Source organism: Denticeps clupeoides, chromosome 18 (assembly GCF_900700375.1).
Source record: "Denticeps clupeoides chromosome 18, fDenClu1.1, whole genome shotgun sequence".
Lineage (NCBI taxonomy): Eukaryota > Metazoa > Chordata > Actinopteri > Clupeiformes > Denticipitidae > Denticeps > Denticeps clupeoides.
This window is the reverse complement of record NC_041724.1, coordinates 7,015,128-7,038,346: the sequence shown is the minus strand read 5'-3', so window position 1 is coordinate 7,038,346 and position 23,219 is coordinate 7,015,128. Positions and strand designations below refer to the sequence as shown.

Here is a 23,219-nt window from a genome sequence, read left to right as displayed (position 1 = left end):
AGGGTATTCATTTGATCTGAATGGAACTTCAATAAAGCAAATTCTTAGACAGCTATTTCAGTACATCATGCCGAAGCATTCCCCGAGCAGCCCTCTGTCTTGGGTCCTGACAGGCCACAACTGTTCTCCCCGTCCTCCAGAGAGCTCTATATTCAATCAATATATAACATTACCAAGGTCGAACCCTACCCCACCGCAGGCTGCATATATTTTCTCCAAGCCCTGGGTGACACGGCCCCATTTGTCTGGCTGCGACAAAAGTTTTCTTTATTTTAGCACGGCGGACACGCCGGAAATGTGTTCCTCTAACGGCGAGCAGAGAAGGCGGCGCTATGGACACGCCGGTCACGTTTCACACGCGTCCAAGTGTGGACGGGCCCAACGAGCGCGCCAGAGGTCCGCTGGGGGCCCAGTGGGGGTTCACGTTGTACTACTGTGAACCCGAGCCCGTATGTCACTGTACTGCCAGCGGGGGACAGGAGGGTTAATTCATCCCACCTTTTTTTTTCTGTGTCCCAGGCGTGAAGAACGGGGCATTTTACATCAACTGTAGTACAAGGCCGCCATCTACTGGAGCTCATGGTGCACTTGGTTTTATAGACAATATAGAGCCGCCATCTGTCTCCTCTTTGGCCGTGTACAGTCGTGGCCAAATGTTTTGAGAATGACACAAACAGTGGTTTTTCACAAAGTCTGCTGCTTGCGATTTTATTATGGCAATTCGCATCTACTCCAGAATGTTATGAAGAGTCATCAGATGAATTGCAAAAATTGCCATAAAAAAAATGAACTCAATCCCAAAAAAACATTTTGCATTTCAACACAAGTAAGAGTGTTGAGGAGCACAAGGCTGGAGATCATCCTGCCATGCTGGCTGAGTTAGAATAGCAGACTGGATGCTTTAAAAGGAAGGTGATGCTTTCGTTGTTCTTCCTCTGTTAACCATGTTTGCCTGCAAGGAAACACGTGAGGTAATCGAACAAAAGATTGTATTCATAGTTGGGGTCCTAGTGAACCAGAATTGATCTCTCCATCGATGGTAACTTGAAAGCACGTTGTAAGTCGCTCTGGATAAGGGCGTCTGCCAAATGCCTTAAATGTAAATGTCATCACTGCGTTGCATAAAAAGGGCTTCACAGGCAAGAATACTGCTGCTACTAAGATTGGACCTAAATTTATCAGACCATCAAAAACTTCAATGAGAGAGGTTCAAGTGTCCTGAAGGAGGCTACAGGGTGACCAAAAAAGTCCAGCAAGCGCCAGGACCGTCTCCTAAAGATGATTCAGCTGCGGGATAGGGGTGCCACCAGTGCAGAGGTTGCTCAGGAATGGCAGCAGGCACGTGTGAGGGCATCTGCACGCACAGTGAGGCCAAGACGTTTGGAGGACGTCATGAAGGTGTCATGAAGGGCAGCAAAAAAAAAAAGAAAAACACTTCTCTCCAAGACAAATATCAAGGACATACTGATATTCTGCAAAAGTACAGTGACTGCTGAGGACTGGGGTAAAGGCATTTTCTCTCATGAAGCCCCTTTCTGATTGTTTGGGGCATCAGGATAAATAGTTATACGGAGAAGAAATGGTGGGCGCAACCATCAGTCCTGTCTCGTGCCAACAGTAAAGCATCTTGAGACCACTCATGCGTGGGGCTGTTTCTCATCCAAGGGCTCACCCGCAATTTTGTCACACAGCCATGAATAAAGAATGGTACCAAAATCTCCTCCAGCAGCAACTTCTCACAACTATCCAAGAACAGTTTGGTGAAGAACAATGCCTTTTCCAGCATGATGGAGCACCATGCCATAAGGCCAAAGTGATATGTGGCTCGGGGAACAAAACACAAATTTTGGGTCATTCATTATTTTTTTTTAGTCATACATCAAATTTTACACATCAATTCCATAATACATACAGTTGAAGTGTTTTTACTGATTCTTAGCAACTGTAGCTGTTGTGCACTATTAAGTCTTATGATTTCTTGAAAGTGGGGGTATTCTTTATATTTCCCCTTAAAAATGATACAGAGAATGCAATTTAAGTGTAATATCAATGTTTTCATCTTGCAAAAGTGTTTAATGGTTTAAATCACTTTAAAGTCTGAATACAATTTAAAAATGAATTAACAGAAGTAATGGCAGTAAAGCTTCAAATGTTTCTGCTTGTTTTGATTTCCAACAGCAGGGCAGAGAAGACTCTCTTCGGGTCAAATGGTAATGACAGTTCGGATGCTGAAATTGGAAAAAAAAAAAATATATATATATAAGATTTGTTAAAAATAATTAAATTATCAAACCCAGCGAAATTACTTTACATCCAGAGGTGATTATTGAATAAAACTTAATCCAATTACTTCACAGCCTTCCACATTTTAACAGCTCTGACCTCTTTCCAGTGATCAGCATGTCGAAGGCCTTGTTGATGTCCTTCATGGGCAGTCTGTGTGTCACAAACTCATCCACCTTCAGTTTGCCCTTCATGTACTCCTCCACAAGCATGGGGACGCTCTCCACACTCTTCCAGCCTGAGGACCAGTAGAATTAGTTAACATTCTGGACATTTTCTAAAAATGGAATATTAACCAGAAGGAATGAACCTCTTACCGCCAAAGTAAGCTCCTTTCAAAGTTCGGCCCATCAGCACGTCATTGGGCCGCAGGCTGAGCTCCTGTGCCTCCGTCCATCCTATGATCACACAAGTCCCCCATCCAATCCGACATGATTCCAGTGCAGACCTCTAGTGGACCAAAAATAAATATATAAAAAAATTCTGAAAAATACGGAGTATAAACTCAATGATTACAGAAGATGATGTTTGGAAGTTTCACTTATATGAAGAGATCATCTCCTAAAGAAGATCTTTAACACCTGAGAGTTTGGAGGCCTATGTGATATGTTCTACAGGCTGCACTGGTTCTTCTCTACACACCATGACCACTGTGGATCCCACACTCTCCAAAGCAAAGTCCACTCCGCCATTGGACATTTCTATCAACACTTCTTGGATTGGTTTGCTGTGGTCCTTAGGGTTCACGCAGTCTGTAGCTCCAAGTTGCCGAGCCTTCTCGAACTTGTCAGGGTTGATGTCGATGGCGAAGATCTTTTTGGCTCCTGCCGCCTTGCAGCCCATGACTGCAGCCAGACCCACGGCACCCAGACCGAAAACTGCACAAGTGGAACCAGGCTCCACCTGTGGAGGTTTACAGATAATGTTAATAAATCCAAAATTACACTGAGCAGCCATAACATCATGACCAATATCTATGGTTTGATTGGTTTGCCACCAAAACATCCCAGACCTGTCAAAGCATGGACTCCACTATAGGTCTGGACCTCTACAGATGAAGTGAAGTGATTGTCACATGTGATACACAGCAGCACAGCACATGGTGCACACAGTGAAATGTGTCCTCTGCGTTTAACCCATCACCCTGAGTGAGCAGTGGGCAGCCATGACAGGTGCCCGGGGAGCACTGCTTTGCTCAGTGGCACCTCAGTGGCACCTTGGTGGATCGAGATTCGAACCAGCAACCTTCTGATTACAGGGCCTCTTCCTTAACTGCTAGGCCACCACTGCCTAGCTGAAGAACATCCCGAAAGACATAGTCGAAATCCTTACACTTAACATTTTGTCCTTGAAACTGAACAAAAATGTTCCCTTTCATATTCCTCCCACTGCCCGGTGTCATTATTTCAAAATCTCATCAATAATCTTGAGTCCAGCTTTCATTTCATGCCTGATTACTGCAAGCGCGGTGTGTATCACACTCACCTTGGCACAGTTGATTGCGGCTCCATATCCTGTAGAAATGCCACAGCCCAGCAGAAACACCAAGTCTAGCGGAGCATCAGGGTGGATCTTGGCCAGGTTGATGTCGGGGACCACTGCATACTCCGAGAAACAGCCAATGGACGCAAACTGCCTGATCTGCTGCCCTTTGCATGTGATTCTGCAGGTGCCATCTGGAAGAAGAGCCTGGTGGCCACTCGCCCTAAAGGACAGAGCAGGAGGGGAGAGTTGAATAAAGAGGGGGAAAAAATGGCTGCAAACTGCTGACGTTACGCAACATTACAGAGTCGCTAAGAAATGGTTGAACTTTGAGCACCGATTTCTTCATGAAGCTTAATGAACAACCCACGTACCAGTTTTGTTTGCACAAATTAGTCTTGGGACTCAGACAGCATTCACACTTTCCACATTGGCTTACAAAGAGAGGAATAACTTTATCCCCTAAAAAAAAAAGAAGGAAAAATTATACTCTCATTAGTCACATTTATTTGAGACATTATTTTGAGAATATCTCCATCTGTGAACATTTGTTTGACCATTCGTTGAGAGAGACCAACTCCCATTTATTGTCTCAACAGCTTTTCACATAAAAGCTTTTACCCTTTTAGATGTTGGGAAGATGAACAACCTTTCATTAATTTCACTATGGCCTAAACCTGTCGCAAGGTATTGTATATGGATATATTAGAATTCAGTTTTTCCTTCATTTACTCGCATATCATTGACTTAAGGAAAACAACATTTGCAGTTTGCAGGACTAATGTCAATGCACAGTGTGCATGCAGTAAAAAAAACAAACAAAAAAAAATCACCTTATCTCCTTTAATAACCTGCACGGTAATCGCTTTTGTGCAGACGCTGTGAGACCTTGACCGGCTGCAGTGCATGTAATAAATCACTCATTAATAAATTATATAGATATAATAAAAAATTGTGCAATGTTCGATTCGTTTTGGATGGTTCACTGGACGTGTGGACCTACCTGGTGAGAATTTGGTGACACCAGGACCGACACTCTCCACGACCCCAGCTCCCTCGTGCCCTAGAACCACTGGAAACTGGCTCAGCCTTGATGGGACCATCTCGTTCATGTACGTCCAGTCAGAATGGCAAACTCCGCACGCTACCATCTGCTCGATCACATTACATACGCATTTCATTCAGAGACGTAGATGGGTTTTTGGGTTGATTTGTAATAAGTAACATGGTTCCCAAAACGAGGTATAGGACATTTATCTTAACACGATTTACCTTGACACGAACTTCATGTTCTTTGGGGGAGGCCACCTCCACCTCCTCAATAGACATGGGCTTCCCATGCTCCCAGGCCACCACTGCTTTGCACTTGATCACCTGGAAAAAGTTGCATTGAGCACCCTCAAACACAAACATGCAAGACACGTTATAAAAAGCAAAATTATCTGAGACATGTTGACCTTTCCTGCTGTCGCCATGCTTGCGTGTTGCAGCCAGCAGCTGATCAGAAAAGTGTGGGAATAATGGGAAGGAAGAATGGTGCTGATGCTTTTTTATGGGATTCTCAATCGTGTGTTGCCAGATGTCGCGTGACATTATGACATCTTTAAAAAAAAAAAAATCCACGCGATTTCGTATTCTATTCTCTTATCTGCTCTTATTCAATTTTCTTTTTATAATCGGTACATGCCATGTATCACTATAAAGCTTTGCATCCATAAACGGCTTAATTTTTTATAAATTTAGCTCTTTAATTCGGCAAAATATCAACCTTATGTATGTGTCACCGTCACCTTTAGTAATAATATGACATCGCAAAATCTTGTGAAATCTTGAATGAATCGCTCTACAATTAAAAAGTTGAGCGTCGTCTAAAAGAAGCGAATTTGGCAACAGGGCAGCGCATTACAACAGGCCGTAAAGTGTACGGTCCTTTTTTTACGACAGTTGAAGTTTCTGAGCTCTTCACGGCATCGCCGAACACGTGCTACGCACAGGCGCGGACTCTTGTGTGTTTCACCGTGTTTCTCGGTTATTGACCGGTTTTTCTGTTGTTGTTTTTTTTTTTTATTCTCGGTGGTAAACCGCTTCCTGCGAAGGTAAAGTTGTTTTTGATTGCTGTAATAATCTGGGTTCGCCGAATGTTTCATGCACGTCATGTTTCAGCTGTTGTACGGTAAACATGCCACTTGGTTTCATTCATTTTTACATCGTTTCATCTTCACGGTGTTAACAGTCAAGACTGTCCCGTGTCAGTGCTGTAACTGGACATGGGCTGGATGATGGCATTACACACGATGCACAACGAAATCCAGAAATGAAAACAGCCGGAAAAGGTTACAAGACCCAACAGTGTGTTGTAAAGTCCATCTATTGGTTGAGGTCTGGATTGTTGTGTAATTATTAAACATACACAGGTGGAAGGGCTAGCATTATAAGATGAGTGACACTTATACATTTCGAGCAGATCGGAGTTGGTGAAATAACTGAAAACATGTTTTACATTCTAGTTTCTTCAAAATAGCCGCCCTTTGCTCTGATTACTGCTTTGCACACTCTTGGCATTCTCTCGATGAGCTTCAAGAGGTCGTCACCTGAAATGGTTTTCCAACAGTCTTGAAGGAGTTCCCAGAGGTGTTTAGCACTTGTTGGCCCCTTTGCCTTCACTCTGTGGTCCAGCTCACCCCAAACCATCTAGATTGGGTTCAGGTCTGGTGACAGTGGAGGCCAGGTCTCCACTTTTTGTTATGGACATAACTATGAATGTACACGTGCCGTTTTGATGCCTTCAGTGAGAATCTACCATGAAAATAAAGAAAACACATTGAATGAGAAGGTGTCCAAACCTTTAGCCTGTACGGTAAATATCGTGATATTGTAAATAGTGCGATAATCTACAGTTCGCTGAAAATGTAAAAACAGAGCTGAATTAAAATAAAAGATGCTGTGGTTGGTCTGTTTCCATCACTCTGCCTGAAATGCCAAGCAATAATTCATAGTCCCCAGCTGTACAGCGCCATCTACAGGAGTGGAGGTTGTAGTCACATGCTGACACTCACCTCTGCTGACCCCGCTAAAGAAAACCCACCCATTGGACTCAATTTTCAAATATTTTATGTACCTGTATTGATACAGTGTCCCCAATATTGCTGTATCACCCCTAATGAACAAGGCAGTACATTTGGAGAAATACAAACAGTTGTGGGAAATCTGGAGAGCAGGGACAAAATCCAGATGCTGTGAAACCTTCCAGATGTTAACAGCTCATGTGTAGGACTATATTGTTGTATTTAACATTTTGAATTCAGCCTTTTTGCATTTGGATTTTCTGTATATTACTCTCTCCTTCTTAAAGGATGTCATTCCGGGGAGGCGGTGGCAGAGGAGGTCGAGGTGGTGGAGGCGGACGAGGAGGTTTTGGTGGCGGAAGAGGGGGTTTTGGAGGTAGAGGTGGCGGCGGTGGAGGCTTTCGAGGTGGCAGGGGCGGTTTCAACAGATACCAAGATTTCGGTCCTCCAGATCACGTTGTTGGTAAGATTTGTTTTAATCTCTCTGGCCACGCTGCAAGCAAACACGACTTGGACATGATTGTTGTTCTCTGTACCCATCGGAGCTGAGAGAAATGAAGTATTATCTGTGACTAGCAGTTCATCATTTTGAATGAAATATTTCTTCTTTTGTTTGCAGCTCTTGGAGAGTTTATGCATCCCTGTGAAGATGACATTGTGTGTAAATGTGTGGCTGAAGAGAACAAAGTGCCTTACTTCAATGCCCCTGTTTACCTGGAAAACAAGGAACAAATTGGGAAGGTGGATGAAATTTTTGGACAGCTTCGAGATTTTGTATCCTTCCGAGTTGTTGCCATGAATACACTGGATCCGTGAAGTTTTGTTCTGCTTTTATGCGTTACAGTAACTTATCTTTGCCCTTAACTGGAGCATCAGTATTTTTCAGTTAAACTTTCAGAAAACATGAAGGCAGCATCCTTCAAAAAATTACAGAAGGTAAATCAGAGAAATGACACATTTACTCCTGTCATATTAACACAGAGATTAACGGTCAACGTGTGCCTTCTTTCTTATAGTTCTATATAGATCCTGCGAAACTCCTCCCGCTTCAGAGGTTCCTGCCGCGGCCGCCAGGGGAGAAAGGTCCTCCTCGAGGTGGCAGGGGTGGAGGAAGAGGTGGTGGCCGTGGAGGTGCTTGTCGTCTTTTTAAATAATGTTTTCCTCCCATCCTTGAAAGATTGTGAACAGTGGACTGAGATTGTTGGGTAGATTAGAACAGCGTTCCCCATCTCTGGTCTGAAGTTTTCATTCAGACGTTTCTCCAGGACCAGGTTTGGGAAACACTGGACCAGACTGGACACTGGACTACCAAACATAGTGATAATGTTGTAAATCAACCCAGTTGCCCTCACTGGTAGTGGTGAATGTAAACCTGTGAACAGTGGTGGTTTTTTTAACACTGTCATTGTCACCAAGCGCGTGTGCATGTTACAGGTGGCTTCCGTGGTGGCAGAGGCGGGCGTGGCGGAGGATTTGGAGGCGGCCGAGGAGGCGGAGGATTTGGAGGCGGCCGAGGAGGCGGAGGATTTGGAGGCGGCCGAGGAGGCGGAGGATTCAGAGGACGTGGTGGTGGTGGTGGTGGTGGTGGTCGTGGATTCCGAGGTTTGTAAATCCACAGTTTAAAGAATCTGTGGACAAACACATTAGAAGATTTTGCTCTCTGTGTGACTGTGCTTTCTTTCTTCTAGGGGGAAGATGATGACTCAGGTTGCTCACGGTTGTTCCTCAAGTTCACATCCAGAAACAGATCAGAGTCACAGTGTAATTTTTCCTTTGGACAGAGCGTCTAGTTGCTTTGGCCAATTTAATTTCACTTTTACTGGATATCTGGTTGAGGTCCAGGCAATAGTTGTGTGACTCTGTTATTTGCTTCTTGCATTCACTTACGAGTTACAACTGCGCAATACGTCTCAAAACATTGTTATTTAACGCTGTTAAACTTAGCAAATCTGCTAAATTTATGAGGCATCTGTGTACATGTAACTATGGAATTAGATGGCATTTTCTGTTAAGAAAATCCCATTTCTTTATAATTGAAATTCATTGTTTTGCATTTTTAAATGTATTTTCTTTCATTTGGTTTGCTGTAAACTGGCCCCAAACATTGAAACAATAAAGAGGCCATGTATTTTTTACCAAACAACTCATTGTCTTTAAGTGGTGAAAAATTCAGCATATGTTCACTTTTTAGATAATTATGCAAATGTAATTATTATTTAACAAGTCATAGTACATGAGGAATCCACTGCATCTAATGACTCTTAATATCTAATGATGTTGCTGTAAAATTGGTATTTCTTAGACGTTTGGAAGAAAGCGTGTGGGGCAAGAAGAGTTTCGTTATAAGTGAAGTGATTGTCATTGTGATACACTGCAGCACAGCACACGGTGATGCAACGAAATGTGTCCTCTGCATTTAACCATCACTCTTCGTGAGCAGTGGGCAGCCATGACAGACGCTCGGGGAGCAGTGTGTGGGGACGGTGCTTTGTTCAGTGGCACCTTAATGTCTCCGGATTTGAACCAGCAACCTTCCAGTTTCCTACCCACTAGGCCACCAATGTCCTGGTCATATGAAATAAGGGATTTCTCATGCTTGGTTATATAAATAGTATTGCGGCCTTTAAACCTGTAATATAATTACTTGTGCGTTGTAGTGCGTTGTTCAGTGTTAAATCATCAATTTAGCTGAGAAATCTTGCTTGCATGGCCTGATTTATCTAGAAAGCAGAATTACGCGATGAGAAATCGCGGTTTTAATTGTTTGGTCGGCTCTTTTACGCTTAGTCATCTAAGCCTATCATCAGCGACTGCGATGATTTAAGTCACAGAACGGGTTTGCCATGATTGGTGGAGACGACGGGCGCTTAAACCCCGCCCACCGCGTGTCACTCCCAACTCTGCGGGAAGAAAGAAAAGGCTATGGAGACGGCGGGTGAAGTGAGTCCGCTCTTTTACCTTTTAATACACAGAACAGTTGATATAGAACTACGACAGGCGTGCCATTTTTGTTTTTGTCTTCAATTCGCGCCCAACCAAAGCACGTTACAATTGAAATGCAAGCTCGCTGGGCTGCGGCTCGAGTTTGTCCGTGCGCCGGGACGTTGAGCAGGGCTCCCGAAGGCTGCGCGCCGAGCGTCTGCGCGTCTGCACGCTTCTGCGCAGAGAAATGGCTTTTAGGAAACGAACGTCTGCGTGCGCCGTTATGCAACTAGCTGGCGCCGTGCGTGCCGCCTGCACAAGTTAGGCCTTCCATTTAACGCAAGGTGCCGTGGTCAAAGTTCACAGTTGAAAGTTCAAGTTCATGTCCGCGTTTCAGCTGTTCTTGCAAGTCCTGCCTTCCGCCCCTCAGGTGATCAGGTGCAAGGCCGCAGTGGCTTGGGAAGCCGGGAAGCCTCTGTCCATAGAAGAAGTGGAGGTTGCCCCTCCCAAGGCCCATGAAGTTCGGGTGAAGGTGAGCATCTTCACGTCACGTCACGTCCAGATGATTTAATGGCAGTAAAAGTGTCTTGTTTAATCTGTGACGTCGGATTTGACCGCTTCCTTTTAGGTCCATGCGACCGCCGTGTGCCACACTGATGCTTATACCCTGAGTGGCGCCGACCCCGAGGGCATCTTCCCAGCCATCCTCGGCCATGAGGGGGCCGGCACAGTGGAGAGCGTTGGAGAGGGAGTCACCAAATTTAAACCAGGTCTGACAATCCCCTTGGAGTGTGTGATGGGTCATTTTAATTACTGTAGTAAGCTTCTGACTCTGATTTTCTTTCCCTCAAGGCGATGTAGTCATTCCTCTGTACGTGCCGCAGTGTGGAGAGTGCAAGTTTTGTAAAAATCCCAAAACCAACTTGTGCCAGAAAATAAGGTAGAAAAAGTTTTTCATGGATCAGAGTTTAGTAAAGACCAAAAATAAACGTCCAGGTTATATTTTCCAGTGCAATCCGATTAGGCACCATTTTATTAATCAATAAAATCAGTTAATTATGAGTAATGTACACATTCCACCATATCATTCCTTTGTACTCTATGCATTATACTTGTGACTATTATTAGTAAGCAGCAAATAATGTATTCCTAGAATCAATCCATATTAGGTGAGATTTGTGTTTTTTGTTTTAGGGTTACCCAAGGTCAAGGTCTGATGCCAGATAAAACCTCTCGGTTTACCTGCAAGGGTAAGCAAGTGTTCCACTTCATGGGCACCAGCACGTTCTCCGAGTACACTGTGGTGGCTGACATTTCCCTGGCCAAAGTGGATGAGAACGCTCCCATGGATAAAGTCTGCCTGCTCGGCTGCGGTATCTCCACGGGCTATGGGGCCGTCCTCAACACAGCCAAGGTAAAAAGGAATGTGCGTGACGTGGGGCATTAATGAACTTATCAGTCAACAAGGTTGAAATGAAGCCATCATCTCCAGCTGTTTATCTGTCCGTCCCCACAAAAATATATATAAAGCACGTCTCTGGCTGATTCTTTTTATTTAGTCTGTTTTGGTTCATGCTGGTCAGGTCTGTGAGGTAGATGGAGGAAACAGAAGAAGTGTTTACTTATGTAACTCCCCGCATCATCCTCCGCGGCCCCTTCCTCCTCGTTCACGTCAACAGATCGGCTTTTCTGTTGACGCCCTGGTGTGAAGCCACCGTGAACCGCTTTCTTCGACGTTCTGTTTTTAGGTGGAGGCTGGATCAACGTGTGCTGTGTTCGGTCTTGGTGCAGTTGGCCTCGCTGTTGTGATGGGCTGCAAAATCGCCGGTGCATCGAGGATCCTCGGTATCGACATCAACGCGGAAAAGTTTGATGTGGCTAAGCAGTTTGGGGTCACTGACTGTGTCAATCCCAAAAACCACAGGAAGCCCATCCAGGAGGTCTTGGTGGAGATGACTGATGGTGGAGTGGACTACTCCTTTGAGTGCATTGGAAATGTTGGCATTATGGTGAGTTTCTCCCTGCCTTTTTTCAGACCAGTGTTCCAAATAAGGTTACGGTAGTTCTACATCTAATATCAAACTAACTGTTTAGTCAGATTCTGACTAGAAGTGGGAATTGTGAAATGGTAAAACATCAATAAGTCTCATCAATCCTGTTGTAAATACATATAATACATTTAGATTTTGACTTTTTTTTTTTTCTTCATATATGTCATACATTGATACCGGTGTGCCCAAAATGCAAGGAAGTATCATCATCCCCCCCCCCCAGCCCCAATAATGACCCATATTATTGCAGACGTTTCATATGCAGTTCTCCACCGTGAAATACGGCCAGTTTAACGCAAGGTACGCTTGTACTCTTGCAGAGAGCTGCCCTGGAGGCGTGCCATAAGGGCTGGGGCACCAGCGTCATTATCGGGGTGGCAGGATCCGGGCAGGAGATTTCTACCAGACCCTTCCAGCTAGTCACTGGACGCACTTGGAAGGGAACAGCGTTTGGTGGTGAGCAAAAGTTCTAGCCTCTTGTTTTATATCGTCATAGCACTCCCGTATGCAGTTTATTTGCAACAAGCAAGCACAGCACATGGTGTTCACGGGTACCTCCGTTTTATCTGAGTCCACTTCCTCACCCGCTCGTCATAATGATGCTTGTTTCTCATAGGATGGAAGAGTGTGGAGAGCGTGCCCAAGCTTGTGACCGAGTACATGAGCAAGAAGCTGAAAGTGGATGAATTTATTACTCACACGCTGCCTTTCGACCAGATCAACGAGGCCTTTGACCTCATGCATGCAGGAAAAAGGTAATGATTTGATCACTGATTCTTATATCTACACATTCAGTAATCTTTTAAAACATTTCAAACATCTTGACGTTTTTCCAACCCCCCTCCTCTAGCCTACGTGCGGTCCTGAAGTTCTGAAGTGCCAGCCAGAAATCGATCAGCTTCCTCTTCTACCTTTTTTGTCATCTTACTGTTGCCACTTAACTGATGTCTCCTTCAGTACTGCTGCAGTCCTTGCAGCTTTCACATCACGGGCACCTTTTTCTTCACAGAATCATTCAATTGTTAAAAGAAAAACTTATATGCCTTACATGTTTCCATAGAAAGTACCCCTTTGTGAAATTTACTTAAGAACGTTGAACATTTTTAGAAGAAATGCAGCACTTTTTATAAGAATGTTCATCAGTTCTGTTGCATAACAGAATGTAGAAGAGACATTGGTATTAAATCGGTTCATTCCAGCGTGTGCAAAACTGTTCAATATTGTCAAGTTTTTTCAAGATCTGGAATTAAAGTTATAGATGGGGAAATATAGACCTACCTCGTGTGCTTTTCTTTGTCTTTAGGATTTAGGCTTTGACTGAGGTATTAATTTATTGATCCAAGAAATTTTGCATTTGAACTTAACAACTGGTTTACCACTGATCACGAATTTACCTATGACATACCGGAATTCAACAGTATCACTCTATGCTGCCTTCAACCAGTTCTTTTGTAGTTCACATGCGAAATGTCTTTGTCTTCCTCTGCTGGTCCGGGTCACGGGGGCAGCATTCAAAGTAGGGAATCCCAGACAGCCCTCTCCCCAGCCACCTCCACCAGATCCTCCGGTTCATTTACAGCATTTATCAGACGCCCTTATCCAGAGCGACTTACAACCAGTATTTACAGGGACAGTCTCCCCTGGAGCAACTTAGGGTTAAGTGTCTTGCTCAGGTACACAATGGTAGTAAGTGGGGTTTGAACCTGGGTCTTCTGGTTACCACTAGGCTACTACCACCCGGCAGGACCCCAAGGCATTCCCAGACCAGACTGGAGATATAATTTGTGAACAAGACCCTGAGATGCTTAAACTCCTCTCTCCTGACCCGGAGTTGGCAAGCCACCTAGCAAGAGCTGAAGGTCACAAACTTGTGGCTAGAAATTCTGTCCATATAGGATTTGACTGTTACGAGCTGCTTCTGGAGACCCACAGACCAGCCATGCCCTGTAGGCCTCCTTCTTCAGCCTGACGGCTCCCCCTAACCTCTGGTGGGACGGGGGTTACCACCAGGACTGGCACCAGCCACCTCAACAATTGCAATGTGGATCGGGTGGCAGACCGAGGCGGGAGCTTCCCCAGACAAGGAAACTGGCAAAATGTCTTTGAATGATAATATAACAAAAATGTGGAATTATTAATGGGGAGAAAAGACTGATATGCATTAGGGGGGTCTGAAAATATACATCAAGTAACTTTTATTTAGCCCTCCCCTATCTGATTGAGATTATTTCTAATCTTGCAAATTGAGAGGATTGCTTCCAGGAGTGGGTTTTATTAAATATAGGAATCACTTTTTACAAAATTGCGTAATGATTTTGAAGCTCTAAAAGATAATTCAAATATCATGTACAAATGTAGCAGTTGCACACATAACATTAACATATTATAATATTATAATAATATTATTAGTAATATTAGCATGCCAATAACCTGGGCATAATTCATCAACATGTGTGTAGATTCAGCCAATCTGAGTGTACAGCCAACCCGCTCAGAAGGTTGCCAGGACCGCTTTTTATAAGCGGCATTGGGCTCGTTTTTATCACTAAGTCGCATTGATTGTAACTTGATCGCGAGATCACTCTTTGTGGAGAAGGTTTGTCATAATGTCGTACACTGGATAAAAATATAGAATTAATGTATACACAAATGGACGCATAAACTAATTTGCCATTTGTTTCACTCGTCAGTCCCACTTCTAGCTCGCGTTGGATGTTTTTTTTTATTTTTTTTTATTTGCATTTTCGCCGACCTGGTTGCTTGTCTTTCTGTCTTCACCTGGCAACAAAAAGCCAGACCACTGACAAGTAGTATTTCGGAAGATGGCGGCCGTCAAACCGGTGGGTGTCCGCGTTAGCCACGCGCCATCGACTGCTTCGTTGTTTCCGTCTGAACGGGCTTCGGGGGTCGCGCCGCGTGTTCGGTCTGGTTGTGGGAACGTGTGACGATGCATTGCGCCCCGCGTTCGCCCCGCGCTCCCGTTGCTCGCTTTCTAGTAGGACTTTGGCGCCGTCTGCTCACAGCACACGTACTCAACTAGTTCAGTTTTTAAGGGTTGAACTTTGTCGCCCATCGAGAAAGAGCGACTGCGCACTAGAGCGACTTACAATCAGTAGTTACAGGGACAGTTCCCCCCTGGAGCTACTTTGGGTTAAGTGTCTTGCTCAGGGACACAATGGTAGTAAGTGGGGTTTGAACCTGGGTCTTCTGGTTCACTGGCGAGTGTGTTACCCGCCAGGCTACTACCACCCTCGTAGCACTTAACCCGTGAACCAACCGTGCGTGGAGCACTTCACTGGCTTCGATGTAGGGTATTTTGTTCTAATTGCTGTATATTCCGATTCTGATCTGTTCTAACTCCGCATGAGGTGTTGACTTGTCACTTTGCTCAGGTCGCTGTTTAATATTAGAAGTCCCTCTCCTAGAATTTGGGGTATTTAAAGAAACAAAACAAAACATACATATCATAGTTTGGACACGCCTTCTCATTCAATGTGTTTTCTTTATTTTCATGACCATTTACATTGGTAGATTCTCACTGAATGAGAATCAATGAATGAATGAACACATGTGGAGTTATGTACTTTTCTATGTAACGTTTTGTTAAGTACATAACTCCACATGTGTTCATCCATAGTTCATTCATGAAAATAAAGAAAACGCATTGAATGAGAAGGCGTGTCCAAACTTTTGGCCTGTACTGTACATCTACTTTACAATGTATCTGTTTAATCAAGTAAATAATAGTTCTGTTATTAAAAGCTTTGACACATTTTTGGATAATATTTCCGGGACTGTTATTGTACTAAAGCATGTACTGAGTTTTGTAAATCTGCTTCACAAATCGGGGTGCAGGATGTCACTGGAAATTCTCTTGTTTTCTTAATTATCATGTCTGCAAAATGGCCTTAATTTAAAACTTACTGAAAATATATATTAAGGTTCCAGAAATGTATTAAAGGCTTATTAAGCCAGAGGCATTGCCATTGATTTCCCCACTTACTACAAATGGTATACGTATCCTGATAAGATCAATGTCCATGCTGAAGAATATCTTTTCTTGTAGAAAACAATTTCACAACTTTCAGATTCAGACGGACAGAAAGCCGAAGTGTCTGGGCAAGAGGTCGTTGCTCCTGAGGATTATATGAAGCATCCCCTTCAGAATAAGTAAGTTAGTTAGTCTTTCCCACCTTAAATAAGGATTAATGGTGTTAGCAGTCATGTATCAACATCATATGTCGTAAAATGTCCCATTTTTCTACATTTTGTATTTTTTTTATTATTTGGATCATGCTGGCTTTGTTTAGAGCTTGTGGCAAGTATTTCTGTAGGAAATCTTATTTTTAGCCAAATTTTTGAAATCCAGCATTTTGTTTTACTATTAGATGTTATCCATACTCCGGGGATGCATCTTGCACTCTTCGTGCGAAAATCCTCACAAAGCAATATCTTTTTCTGATTTTATTTTTTTTCCTTCATAAATCATTTGGTGAACTTGAGCCCTTTAAAAAATGATCAAAAACAATTTTCAGGTGTTGATCCCTTAAATGGCAGTTTAAACACTGATGAAGTCCTGGGCTCGCTAAGTTGACTTTATGGCAGTTTTTTGTACGTGGAAAGGATGAGAGAATAGTCCCGAGGAACGGGGCACATGGGTTAAACATGTTTGGTTTGAATGATTGTCTCGCAGATGGGCTCTTTGGTTCTTTAAAAATGACAAAAGCAAAACATGGCAAGCCAACCTGCGTCTCATTTCAAAGTTTGACACTGTTGAAGATTTCTGGGCGTGAGTATTAAAGCATTCTTCATGTTGATTGATGCTAACAGCAGAGTTTATATACGTTAAATGTTCACAGACAACAAAGTAAAAAGTTTATATTGACATTTGCGTTATATTGTATGTTGTTCGTTTGTATCACAATGTGCTTTGTATAGTGAAGACAGTGCCAAACACCCACACTTTGTGAATTTATGGTGAATTAATGTTGTGAATTTTCATAAAAAGAACTTTTTATGTCTGTGTTTTCTTGGGTCCAGTCTTTATAACCATATCCAGCTGTCCAGTAATTTGATGCCCGGCTGCGATTACTCTCTTTTCAAGGTAAGAGCATCTTTTTATATATATATTTATATATATATGATTGTTTAGAATTATCTAGCATCGTATTAAACCTTTCACATTGGGGTAAAAAATGTGACCGTATAAGCTTTTCGTGGGCTATGGGGTTTCATCATATTATCATGCAAATGTTGTGATGAGGTCCACTGATGAAATTGGTTTTGTATGCTTTAGTGAGTTTTCGGCAGAAAGACGAAGGACGGGCCAGTTAAATGCCTTTTCACTCGTACTACAGTGTCTTTTGAAAAAGGGTGTAGATTTCGCTCACCAATCTCACAAAGACTTATTGTTGAAAGACAGTTGGTGTTTGAACTTTGAACACCGCGGCCTCTGAGGTTTGTCTTTTTGTATGGCGCAGGATGGCATTGAGCCCATGTGGGAGGATGAGAGGAACAAGCGTGGGGGCCGCTGGCTCATCACCCTTTCCAAACAGCAGCGCTGGTCTGACCTGGACCGCTACTGGTTAGAGACGGTCAGTATTTCAAAATCTCTCACTGCCTGCAAGAGGTGGCAGAAAGAACAAGATATGGAAAAATGCCCCATCCGTTATTGCAATAACGGAACAATTTATGTAGAATTAATTTTTCTTTTTTACTTTTTTTTCCCCATTTGCTTAGATTTCGGTTGCCTAATGTCAAATAATCACAAGCGCTACTCCGTCTCAGTTGTCTTACTTGTCCTCTCATTTCATGGTCTACTGCCTCACAGCTTCTGTGTCTTGTGGGTGAGGCCTTCGACGACCACAGCGATGATGTCTGTGGCGCCGTGGTCAATATCAGGCCGAAAGGGGACAAGATATCAATATGGACGTCAGACAGTGAAAACAAGGAGGCGGTGACACACGTAGGGTAAGCAGGGCAGCCTCTGTGTTGCCCGAAATGAGGAGCGTCTGTTTCACTCATGGCCAGCCGTCTTGTGTCTTTAGGCGGGTATATAAGGACCGGTTAGGGATCCCATCGAGCATCGGATACCAGCTGCATGCAGACACGGCCATCAAGAGCGGCTCGTCCACGAAGAACAAGTTCGTTGTCTGACCGGTGCCTCACAAATAGTTTAGTATAGGATCCATACTTAATTTTCTTTTTTTTGCTTCTATTCTGTTGCCTTGGTGATTGTTTTATGTTTGTCATTTATTGGCTTTGTGTACGTGAATCACAACAGTGACAACAGCAAAACGTATTATTATTATTAATATTATTAATATTAGTAGTAGTAAATTAAATATGCCTGGGCTGTTGCTGTAAGGGGTGAAAAGGAAAATGTTTGAAATAAAACCTTGAATTTGGATGTCGTCTTTTGTTTGCCATTTTTAATTAAATGTGGGAATTTCTGGGGAAACATGTACTTCCGAATATAGATTATTCTATATATTTTTCTTTATCCAGCCAAGTGGCTCGATTAGATTTGTTTTTGTATTAGTTTGGATGTTGTCGTTCTGCCTTATCTGTGAGCTTTTTTTTGTAGGCCGTTAAACAATCAAAACCTTTACATTTTGTATTTATTTATACTCCTGTATAATCATCTTTTTTTTTAACTCTACTTTGATAATTACATTGACAATTAAGTACATTGAACTGTATTGTAAAATTGTATTTGATCTTTATCTGTACAGTGTGGTTCAGATTTCTCTAACTCTTATTCCCTTTACGTATGATGTACAAACCATACATGTAAATAAACTTGTACAGCGTGCGACGTGTCAGCGTTCAAAATCCTAATTTCAAAACCTCCTGTTTTACTCAGCCTAGAGGATGTGCTGATTCAGTCTTTACCCCCGGTAATCAGCAGAGGGAGCCGCGCCCTTGTTAGTAGACTTAATTTTTCCATCATCTGCTTCTTGTATTATGGAGTTTTGCTGAGGGAGCTTCATGCCAGATGGTTCCTTCAGCTTCATTCAAGGCCACGGGCACCCTATTAGTAGCATGAGTTGATGCACTGATCACAGGGATGTGATGCGAACCTGAGATGTGTTCTCAAATTCACTCAGCTAGGGTTCGTAGGAGGAGGAATATGCCGGCCATGCCTTAAAGCACGTGCGTGCCATGCTTGGTAATCTGAAGATTATCTTTCACGAGAGAACAATGTTTCTCTGTTATTCAGATTAAAACAGTTAAAGACCCATTGGAGACATGGGTATAATGGGTATACCCTGACCGAAACTTGGTTAAAACAAAACGAATTTGTAGCATTGAACGAGTCTAGTCCTCCTGGATACAGCTATGTACACCAACCTTGCTTAACTGGAAGAGGAGGTGGCGTCGCAGTAATTTATAAGGATAACCTTGGTATTACTCATAAACCCGGACAAGGATTTAACTCTTTTGAGATTCTACATACCAATATAACTCATGTAGTCTCACAAAATAAAAATCCTAAATTCATTCCATTGATTATTATTTATAGACCCCCTGGACCCTATTCTGAGTTTCTTAGTGAATTTACAGATTTTGTCTCCAACTTAGTTGTATCTGTGGATAAAGCCCTAATTGTCGGCGACTTTAACATCCACTGTGATAAATTAGAAGACTCACTAAGAACCGCATTCCTGTTAATTAGACTCAGTTGGAGTTGACCAACTCACGAAGGTGGTCACACGTTCGATCTTGTGTTGACCTTCGGTTTAAATATAGAAGATATAGTTACTCTTCCGCAATCTGAAATGGTCTCAGATCATTTCCTCATCGCTTTTAAAATATGTCTCAGACACAACAAACTCAATCCCCCTCGTTATAGAGACAAACGGACAATTACATCAAGTACGGCACAGAGGTTTATTAATACCTCACCAGATTTATCAACGCTGATAAACTCACCGTCAGACCCCGCTGAACTTGACCAAGCGACCAAATGTCTAGAATTAACACTGCGTAGTACGTTAGATATAGTCGCTCCCCTCAAAAGGAAGATAGTAAGAGATAAAAACTTAATTCCTTGGTATAATGATCACACGCGCTCGCTTAAGAAGACCGCCCGGAAATTAGAACGCAAATGGCGTCAAAGTAAATTAAACATATTCCGAATAGCGTGGAAGGAGAGCCTACTTAACTATAAGAAGGCTCTTAGCGCGGCTCGATCAACATATCTGTCCTCGTTAATAGACAAAAACAAAAATAATCCCGGATTCCTGTTTAAAACTATAGCCAAACTAACCAGGAATAAGACAGAAATGGATGCGACCACTCAATATCATCATAGTAGCGATGATTTTATGAATTTCTTTAATACTAAAATTGTCGCAAATAGAGAGAAGATTAAAAGCACAACAAATAGCTCCGCCGATATTTCCATGGAAAATAATCTTCTAATAGACCACCGATTAGAACGATTCAACCCTATTAAAGAGCATGAATTAATCAAATTAATCTTGTCATCAAATCAATGTACTTGCGCTTTGGATCCGATTCCAACAAGGCTCCTTAAGCAAATAGCACCCAATGTTATAAATTCTATCCTCAAAATTGTTAACTCGTCGCTTAGCACCGGCCACGTACCAAGTTCATTCAAGGTAGCAGTCATTAGACCCCTGATTAAAAAGCCGGATCTTGATCGCAGTCAGCTTTCAAATTATAGACCGATATCCAACCTTCCGTTCATATCAAAAATCTTAGAAAAAATTGTGGCCCAGCAGCTGAGCACATACCTAGACTGTAACAACCTCCATGAAGTATATCAATCAGGATTTAGACCTCATCATAGCACTGAGACAGCGCTGGTTAAAGTGGTTAATGACCTGCTGTTGGCCTCTGATCAGGGACTCATCTCGCTGCTTGTCCTGCTTGATCTGAGTGCAGCGTTTGACACTATTGATCACACTATTCTCCTTGCCAGGTTAGAGAATGTTATCGGGATTAAAAGAACAGCCCTTGAATGGTTCAGATCATATTTGACCAACCGATATCAGTTTGTGGACATCAATGGTGTTTCGTCTTCACATAGTAAAGTAGAGTTTGGTGTTCCACAAGGTTCTGTCCTAGGTCCGTTACTTTTTTCTCTATACATGTTACCTTTGGGCGACTTCATCCGCAAACACGGTATTAGCTTTCATTGCTACGCTGACGACACACAGCTGTATCTGTCAGCAATGCCAGATCAGAGGCAGCAGCTGAACAAAATAGAGAATTGTCTGAAGGACATATGACAGTGGATGCTCACCAACTTTCTCCTGTTAAACCCTGACAAGACAGAAGCGCTTGTACTTGGGCCTCAAGCAGCCAGGCATAAGCCAGGCTGACTACACAATAAACCTGGATAGCCTTTCTATCTCACCGAGTATTGAAGTGAAGGATCTAGGTGTCATCATTGATGCAGGTCTCTCATTCAGTTCGCACGTAGATAATGTCACTAGAATAGCATTCTTTCACCTTAGAAATATTGCGAAAATAAGAAATATCATTTCAATGCATGATGCAGAAAAGTTGGTCCATGCATTTATTACATCAAGGTTAGATTACTGCAATGCATTATTGTCTGGATGCTCTAGTAGGTGCATGAGTAAACTCCAGCTAGTACAGAATGCTGCAGCCAGAGTACTAAGCAGAACCAGGAAATTTGACCACATCACCCCAGTCTTACAATCACTGCACTGGTTACCCATCAAATTTAGGATTGACTACAAAATCGTACTTTTAACCTATAAAGCTCTAAATGGTCTTGCCCCACAATACCTGAGTGAACTTTTGGTTCTTTACGAACCGCCACGCCCCCTTTGATCAATGGGTGCGGGGTCACCACTGGTACCAAAGGTGCAGAAGGTCACAGCTGGGAGCAGATCCTTCTCCTATAGAGCTCCGCAGTTGTGGAACAGCTTGCCTGTCAGTGTCCGGGATTCAGACACAGTCTCAGTGTTTAAATCCAATCTCAAAACCTATCTGTCTTCTCTGGCTTTTTGCTTAAGTCCTAGACCCTCATTTCACTTGATTTTGACGCAGTGTCAATTATAAAGTCCAGTTTATCACACAGTCCCCCTGTTAGACACAGACAGAGTTAAATTCACCCTAGTTAGGCTGTCCTAGTTAGGGTACCGGGCCACTGTAGCACCAACATACCACTATAACCACTATAACCACATATTTCAGTATCGGTCGTACAGTGCAACCGTCTGCCGCTGCTTCTGTTTGTTTTTCTCCGAGACACGGAATCAAGCACCCAGACTACTGGCAGACCCCAGTGATCAGACCAGCAAATAAATCCTGGTTCCTGACAACTGCTTTACAAGGACAAAACATGAAACAAACCAGAGGGTCACCACAGCCACCACCACCATTACAACTACAGCTTCAGGGATCTTCAAATGGACCAGTAACATCATTATGGACACGTAATCTAGACCATGACACTGAATACATCCTGGACTTCTCCAACCCTACAACCGTAGGACTTATCATTATATCATATCCAACCCTGCACTGACACCATTTGCAGGCTCACTCTCTTTTTCCTTGTGTGCAGAAGGGTCAAGTGTGGGGGGTGTCAACTGTAGGGCCTGTCAAAGCCCATTGAGACATACTGTATGTGATTTTGGGCTATATAAGAAATAAATGTTGTTGTTGTTGTTGGTATTGTCACCGCTTCCATGTCAGAGCAATCCTTGTATCGCCCAAACGATGAATAATGGAACCAAACCATATCCTTCTTCAGAAAAGGGTCTGATTGGGAAAGATTTGCAGACCGAGATGTGCATGCAAATTCCAGAACAATATTGTTCTATTCTCAAAAAAAAACAAGCGGTTTCATACTGAATGATCACAAGTTGATCGGGACTGTTACAAATGAATCGAACACTTGAAGGAGTCAGATTTGAAATGGAAACATGTATTCATGTCCTGCTCTGTCATTCCCGCTCTACTCATATCCCGCTCATTGGGAATAGTAGGAGAGAGTCCATAACTGAGCTCCACAACTGTTCATGTCCCATCATACACATTCATACAATGACTGAAAAGCACCACATAACCGTTTGACTTCACTCATGCGCTCGTGTTTCCTGCTCCTGCTCTATATTGCTTGCTGTTGATATTGATTCTTTATTGCCTGGAGCTGCTCAGTTATTAGGATGAGACTCGGACACTGATGAAGAGCAACGTGGTTCATTACAGAATTAAACAGTCTAGATTCCAGGCATCTTAGGCCATACTAAAAAAAAAAAAAAAAATCATCTAGTTCAGCTAAAACGGTGTTGGTGAGGTCCGTGAACACCTTTATGTTTTAGACCTGGTCGATTGGATGGATGACGTCGGTCTGAAACGAAAAAAGCAGGGAGACGTCTCTCCTCCTTAAGGGGGCAGCATTGGCCCA

General features: G+C 43.0%; 4 protein-coding genes across 5 annotated transcripts; 3 read left to right on the top strand and 1 right to left on the bottom strand.

The window, feature by feature from the left end:
- Positions 1–1,844: 1,844 nt before the first annotated feature.
- Positions 1,845–5,322, bottom strand: LOC114767916 (alcohol dehydrogenase class-3-like). Its single transcript, XM_028959820.1, has 9 exons — positions 5,223–5,322; positions 5,038–5,139; positions 4,769–4,916; positions 4,140–4,227; positions 3,769–3,988; positions 2,926–3,186; positions 2,601–2,733; positions 2,383–2,521; positions 1,845–2,228 (listed from the first exon to the last, which is right to left on the bottom strand). The coding sequence occupies exons 1-9, from the start codon at positions 5,238–5,240 to the stop codon at positions 2,204–2,206; spliced, it is 1,134 nt and encodes a 377-aa protein (XP_028815653.1). The 5' UTR covers positions 5,241–5,322; the 3' UTR covers positions 1,845–2,203.
- A 435-nt stretch (positions 5,323–5,757) lies between these two features.
- Positions 5,758–8,973, top strand: gar1 (GAR1 homolog, ribonucleoprotein). The gene is made up of 7 exons (XM_028959827.1): positions 5,758–5,861; positions 7,118–7,293; positions 7,450–7,604; positions 7,707–7,766; positions 7,847–7,961; positions 8,265–8,432; positions 8,519–8,973. The coding sequence occupies exons 2-7, from the start codon at positions 7,119–7,121 to the stop codon at positions 8,527–8,529; spliced, it is 684 nt and encodes a 227-aa protein (XP_028815660.1). The 5' UTR covers positions 5,758–5,861; position 7,118; the 3' UTR covers positions 8,530–8,973.
- A 757-nt stretch (positions 8,974–9,730) lies between these two features.
- Positions 9,731–13,076, top strand: LOC114767917 (alcohol dehydrogenase class-3). The gene is made up of 9 exons (XM_028959821.1): positions 9,731–9,770; positions 10,183–10,284; positions 10,381–10,522; positions 10,605–10,692; positions 10,947–11,166; positions 11,501–11,761; positions 12,124–12,259; positions 12,420–12,558; positions 12,654–13,076. The coding sequence occupies exons 1-9, from the start codon at positions 9,753–9,755 to the stop codon at positions 12,676–12,678; spliced, it is 1,131 nt and encodes a 376-aa protein (XP_028815654.1). The 5' UTR covers positions 9,731–9,752; the 3' UTR covers positions 12,679–13,076.
- Positions 13,077–14,616: 1,540 nt separating this feature from the next.
- On the top strand, positions 14,617–18,212 carry eif4ea (eukaryotic translation initiation factor 4ea). 2 transcript variants are annotated; one of them, XM_028959828.1, is made up of 7 exons: positions 14,617–14,643; positions 15,870–15,973; positions 16,497–16,592; positions 16,844–16,907; positions 17,284–17,397; positions 17,634–17,773; positions 17,851–18,212. In XM_028959828.1, exons 1-7 carry the CDS (start codon positions 14,626–14,628, stop codon positions 17,957–17,959), a joined length of 645 nt encoding a protein of 214 aa, XP_028815661.1. In that variant the 5' UTR covers positions 14,617–14,625; the 3' UTR covers positions 17,960–18,212. The 2 variants fall into 2 exon arrangements, with proteins under 2 accessions (XP_028815661.1, XP_028815662.1); XM_028959829.1 differs by lacking the exon at positions 16,497–16,592 and having other exon boundaries at positions 14,618–14,643.
- Positions 18,213–23,219: the final 5,007 nt, after the last annotated feature.

Coding starts and splice junctions, on each gene's coding strand:
- LOC114767916 (XM_028959820.1), bottom strand. Junction 3,187..3,768: donor CCGCAATCAACTGTGCCAAG/GTGAGTGTGATA, acceptor AAACCTCCACAG/GTGGAGCCTGGTTCCACTTG. Junction 2,734..2,925: donor TGGGATCCACAGTGGTCATG/GTGTGTAGAGAA, acceptor TTGGTCCACTAG/AGGTCTGCACTGGAATCATG.
- LOC114767917 (XM_028959821.1), top strand. Junction 11,762..12,123: donor TTGGAAATGTTGGCATTATG/GTGAGTTTCTCC, acceptor GTACTCTTGCAG/AGAGCTGCCCTGGAGGCGTG. Junction 12,260..12,419: donor GAAGGGAACAGCGTTTGGTG/GTGAGCAAAAGT, acceptor TGTTTCTCATAG/GATGGAAGAGTGTGGAGAGC.
- eif4ea (XM_028959828.1), top strand. Junction 15,974..16,496: donor AAGCATCCCCTTCAGAATAA/GTAAGTTAGTTA, acceptor ATTGTCTCGCAG/ATGGGCTCTTTGGTTCTTTA. Junction 16,593..16,843: donor ACTGTTGAAGATTTCTGGGC/GTGAGTATTAAA, acceptor TCTTGGGTCCAG/TCTTTATAACCATATCCAGC.
- gar1 (XM_028959827.1), top strand. CDS start 7,119: ATGTCATTCCGGGGAGGCGGTGGCAGAGGAGGTCGAGGTGGTGGAGGC. Junction 7,605..7,706: donor TTGGACAGCTTCGAGATTTT/GTATCCTTCCGA, acceptor CTGGAGCATCAG/TATTTTTCAGTTAAACTTTC. Junction 7,962..8,264: donor AAGAGGTGGTGGCCGTGGAG/GTGCTTGTCGTC, acceptor TGCATGTTACAG/GTGGCTTCCGTGGTGGCAGA.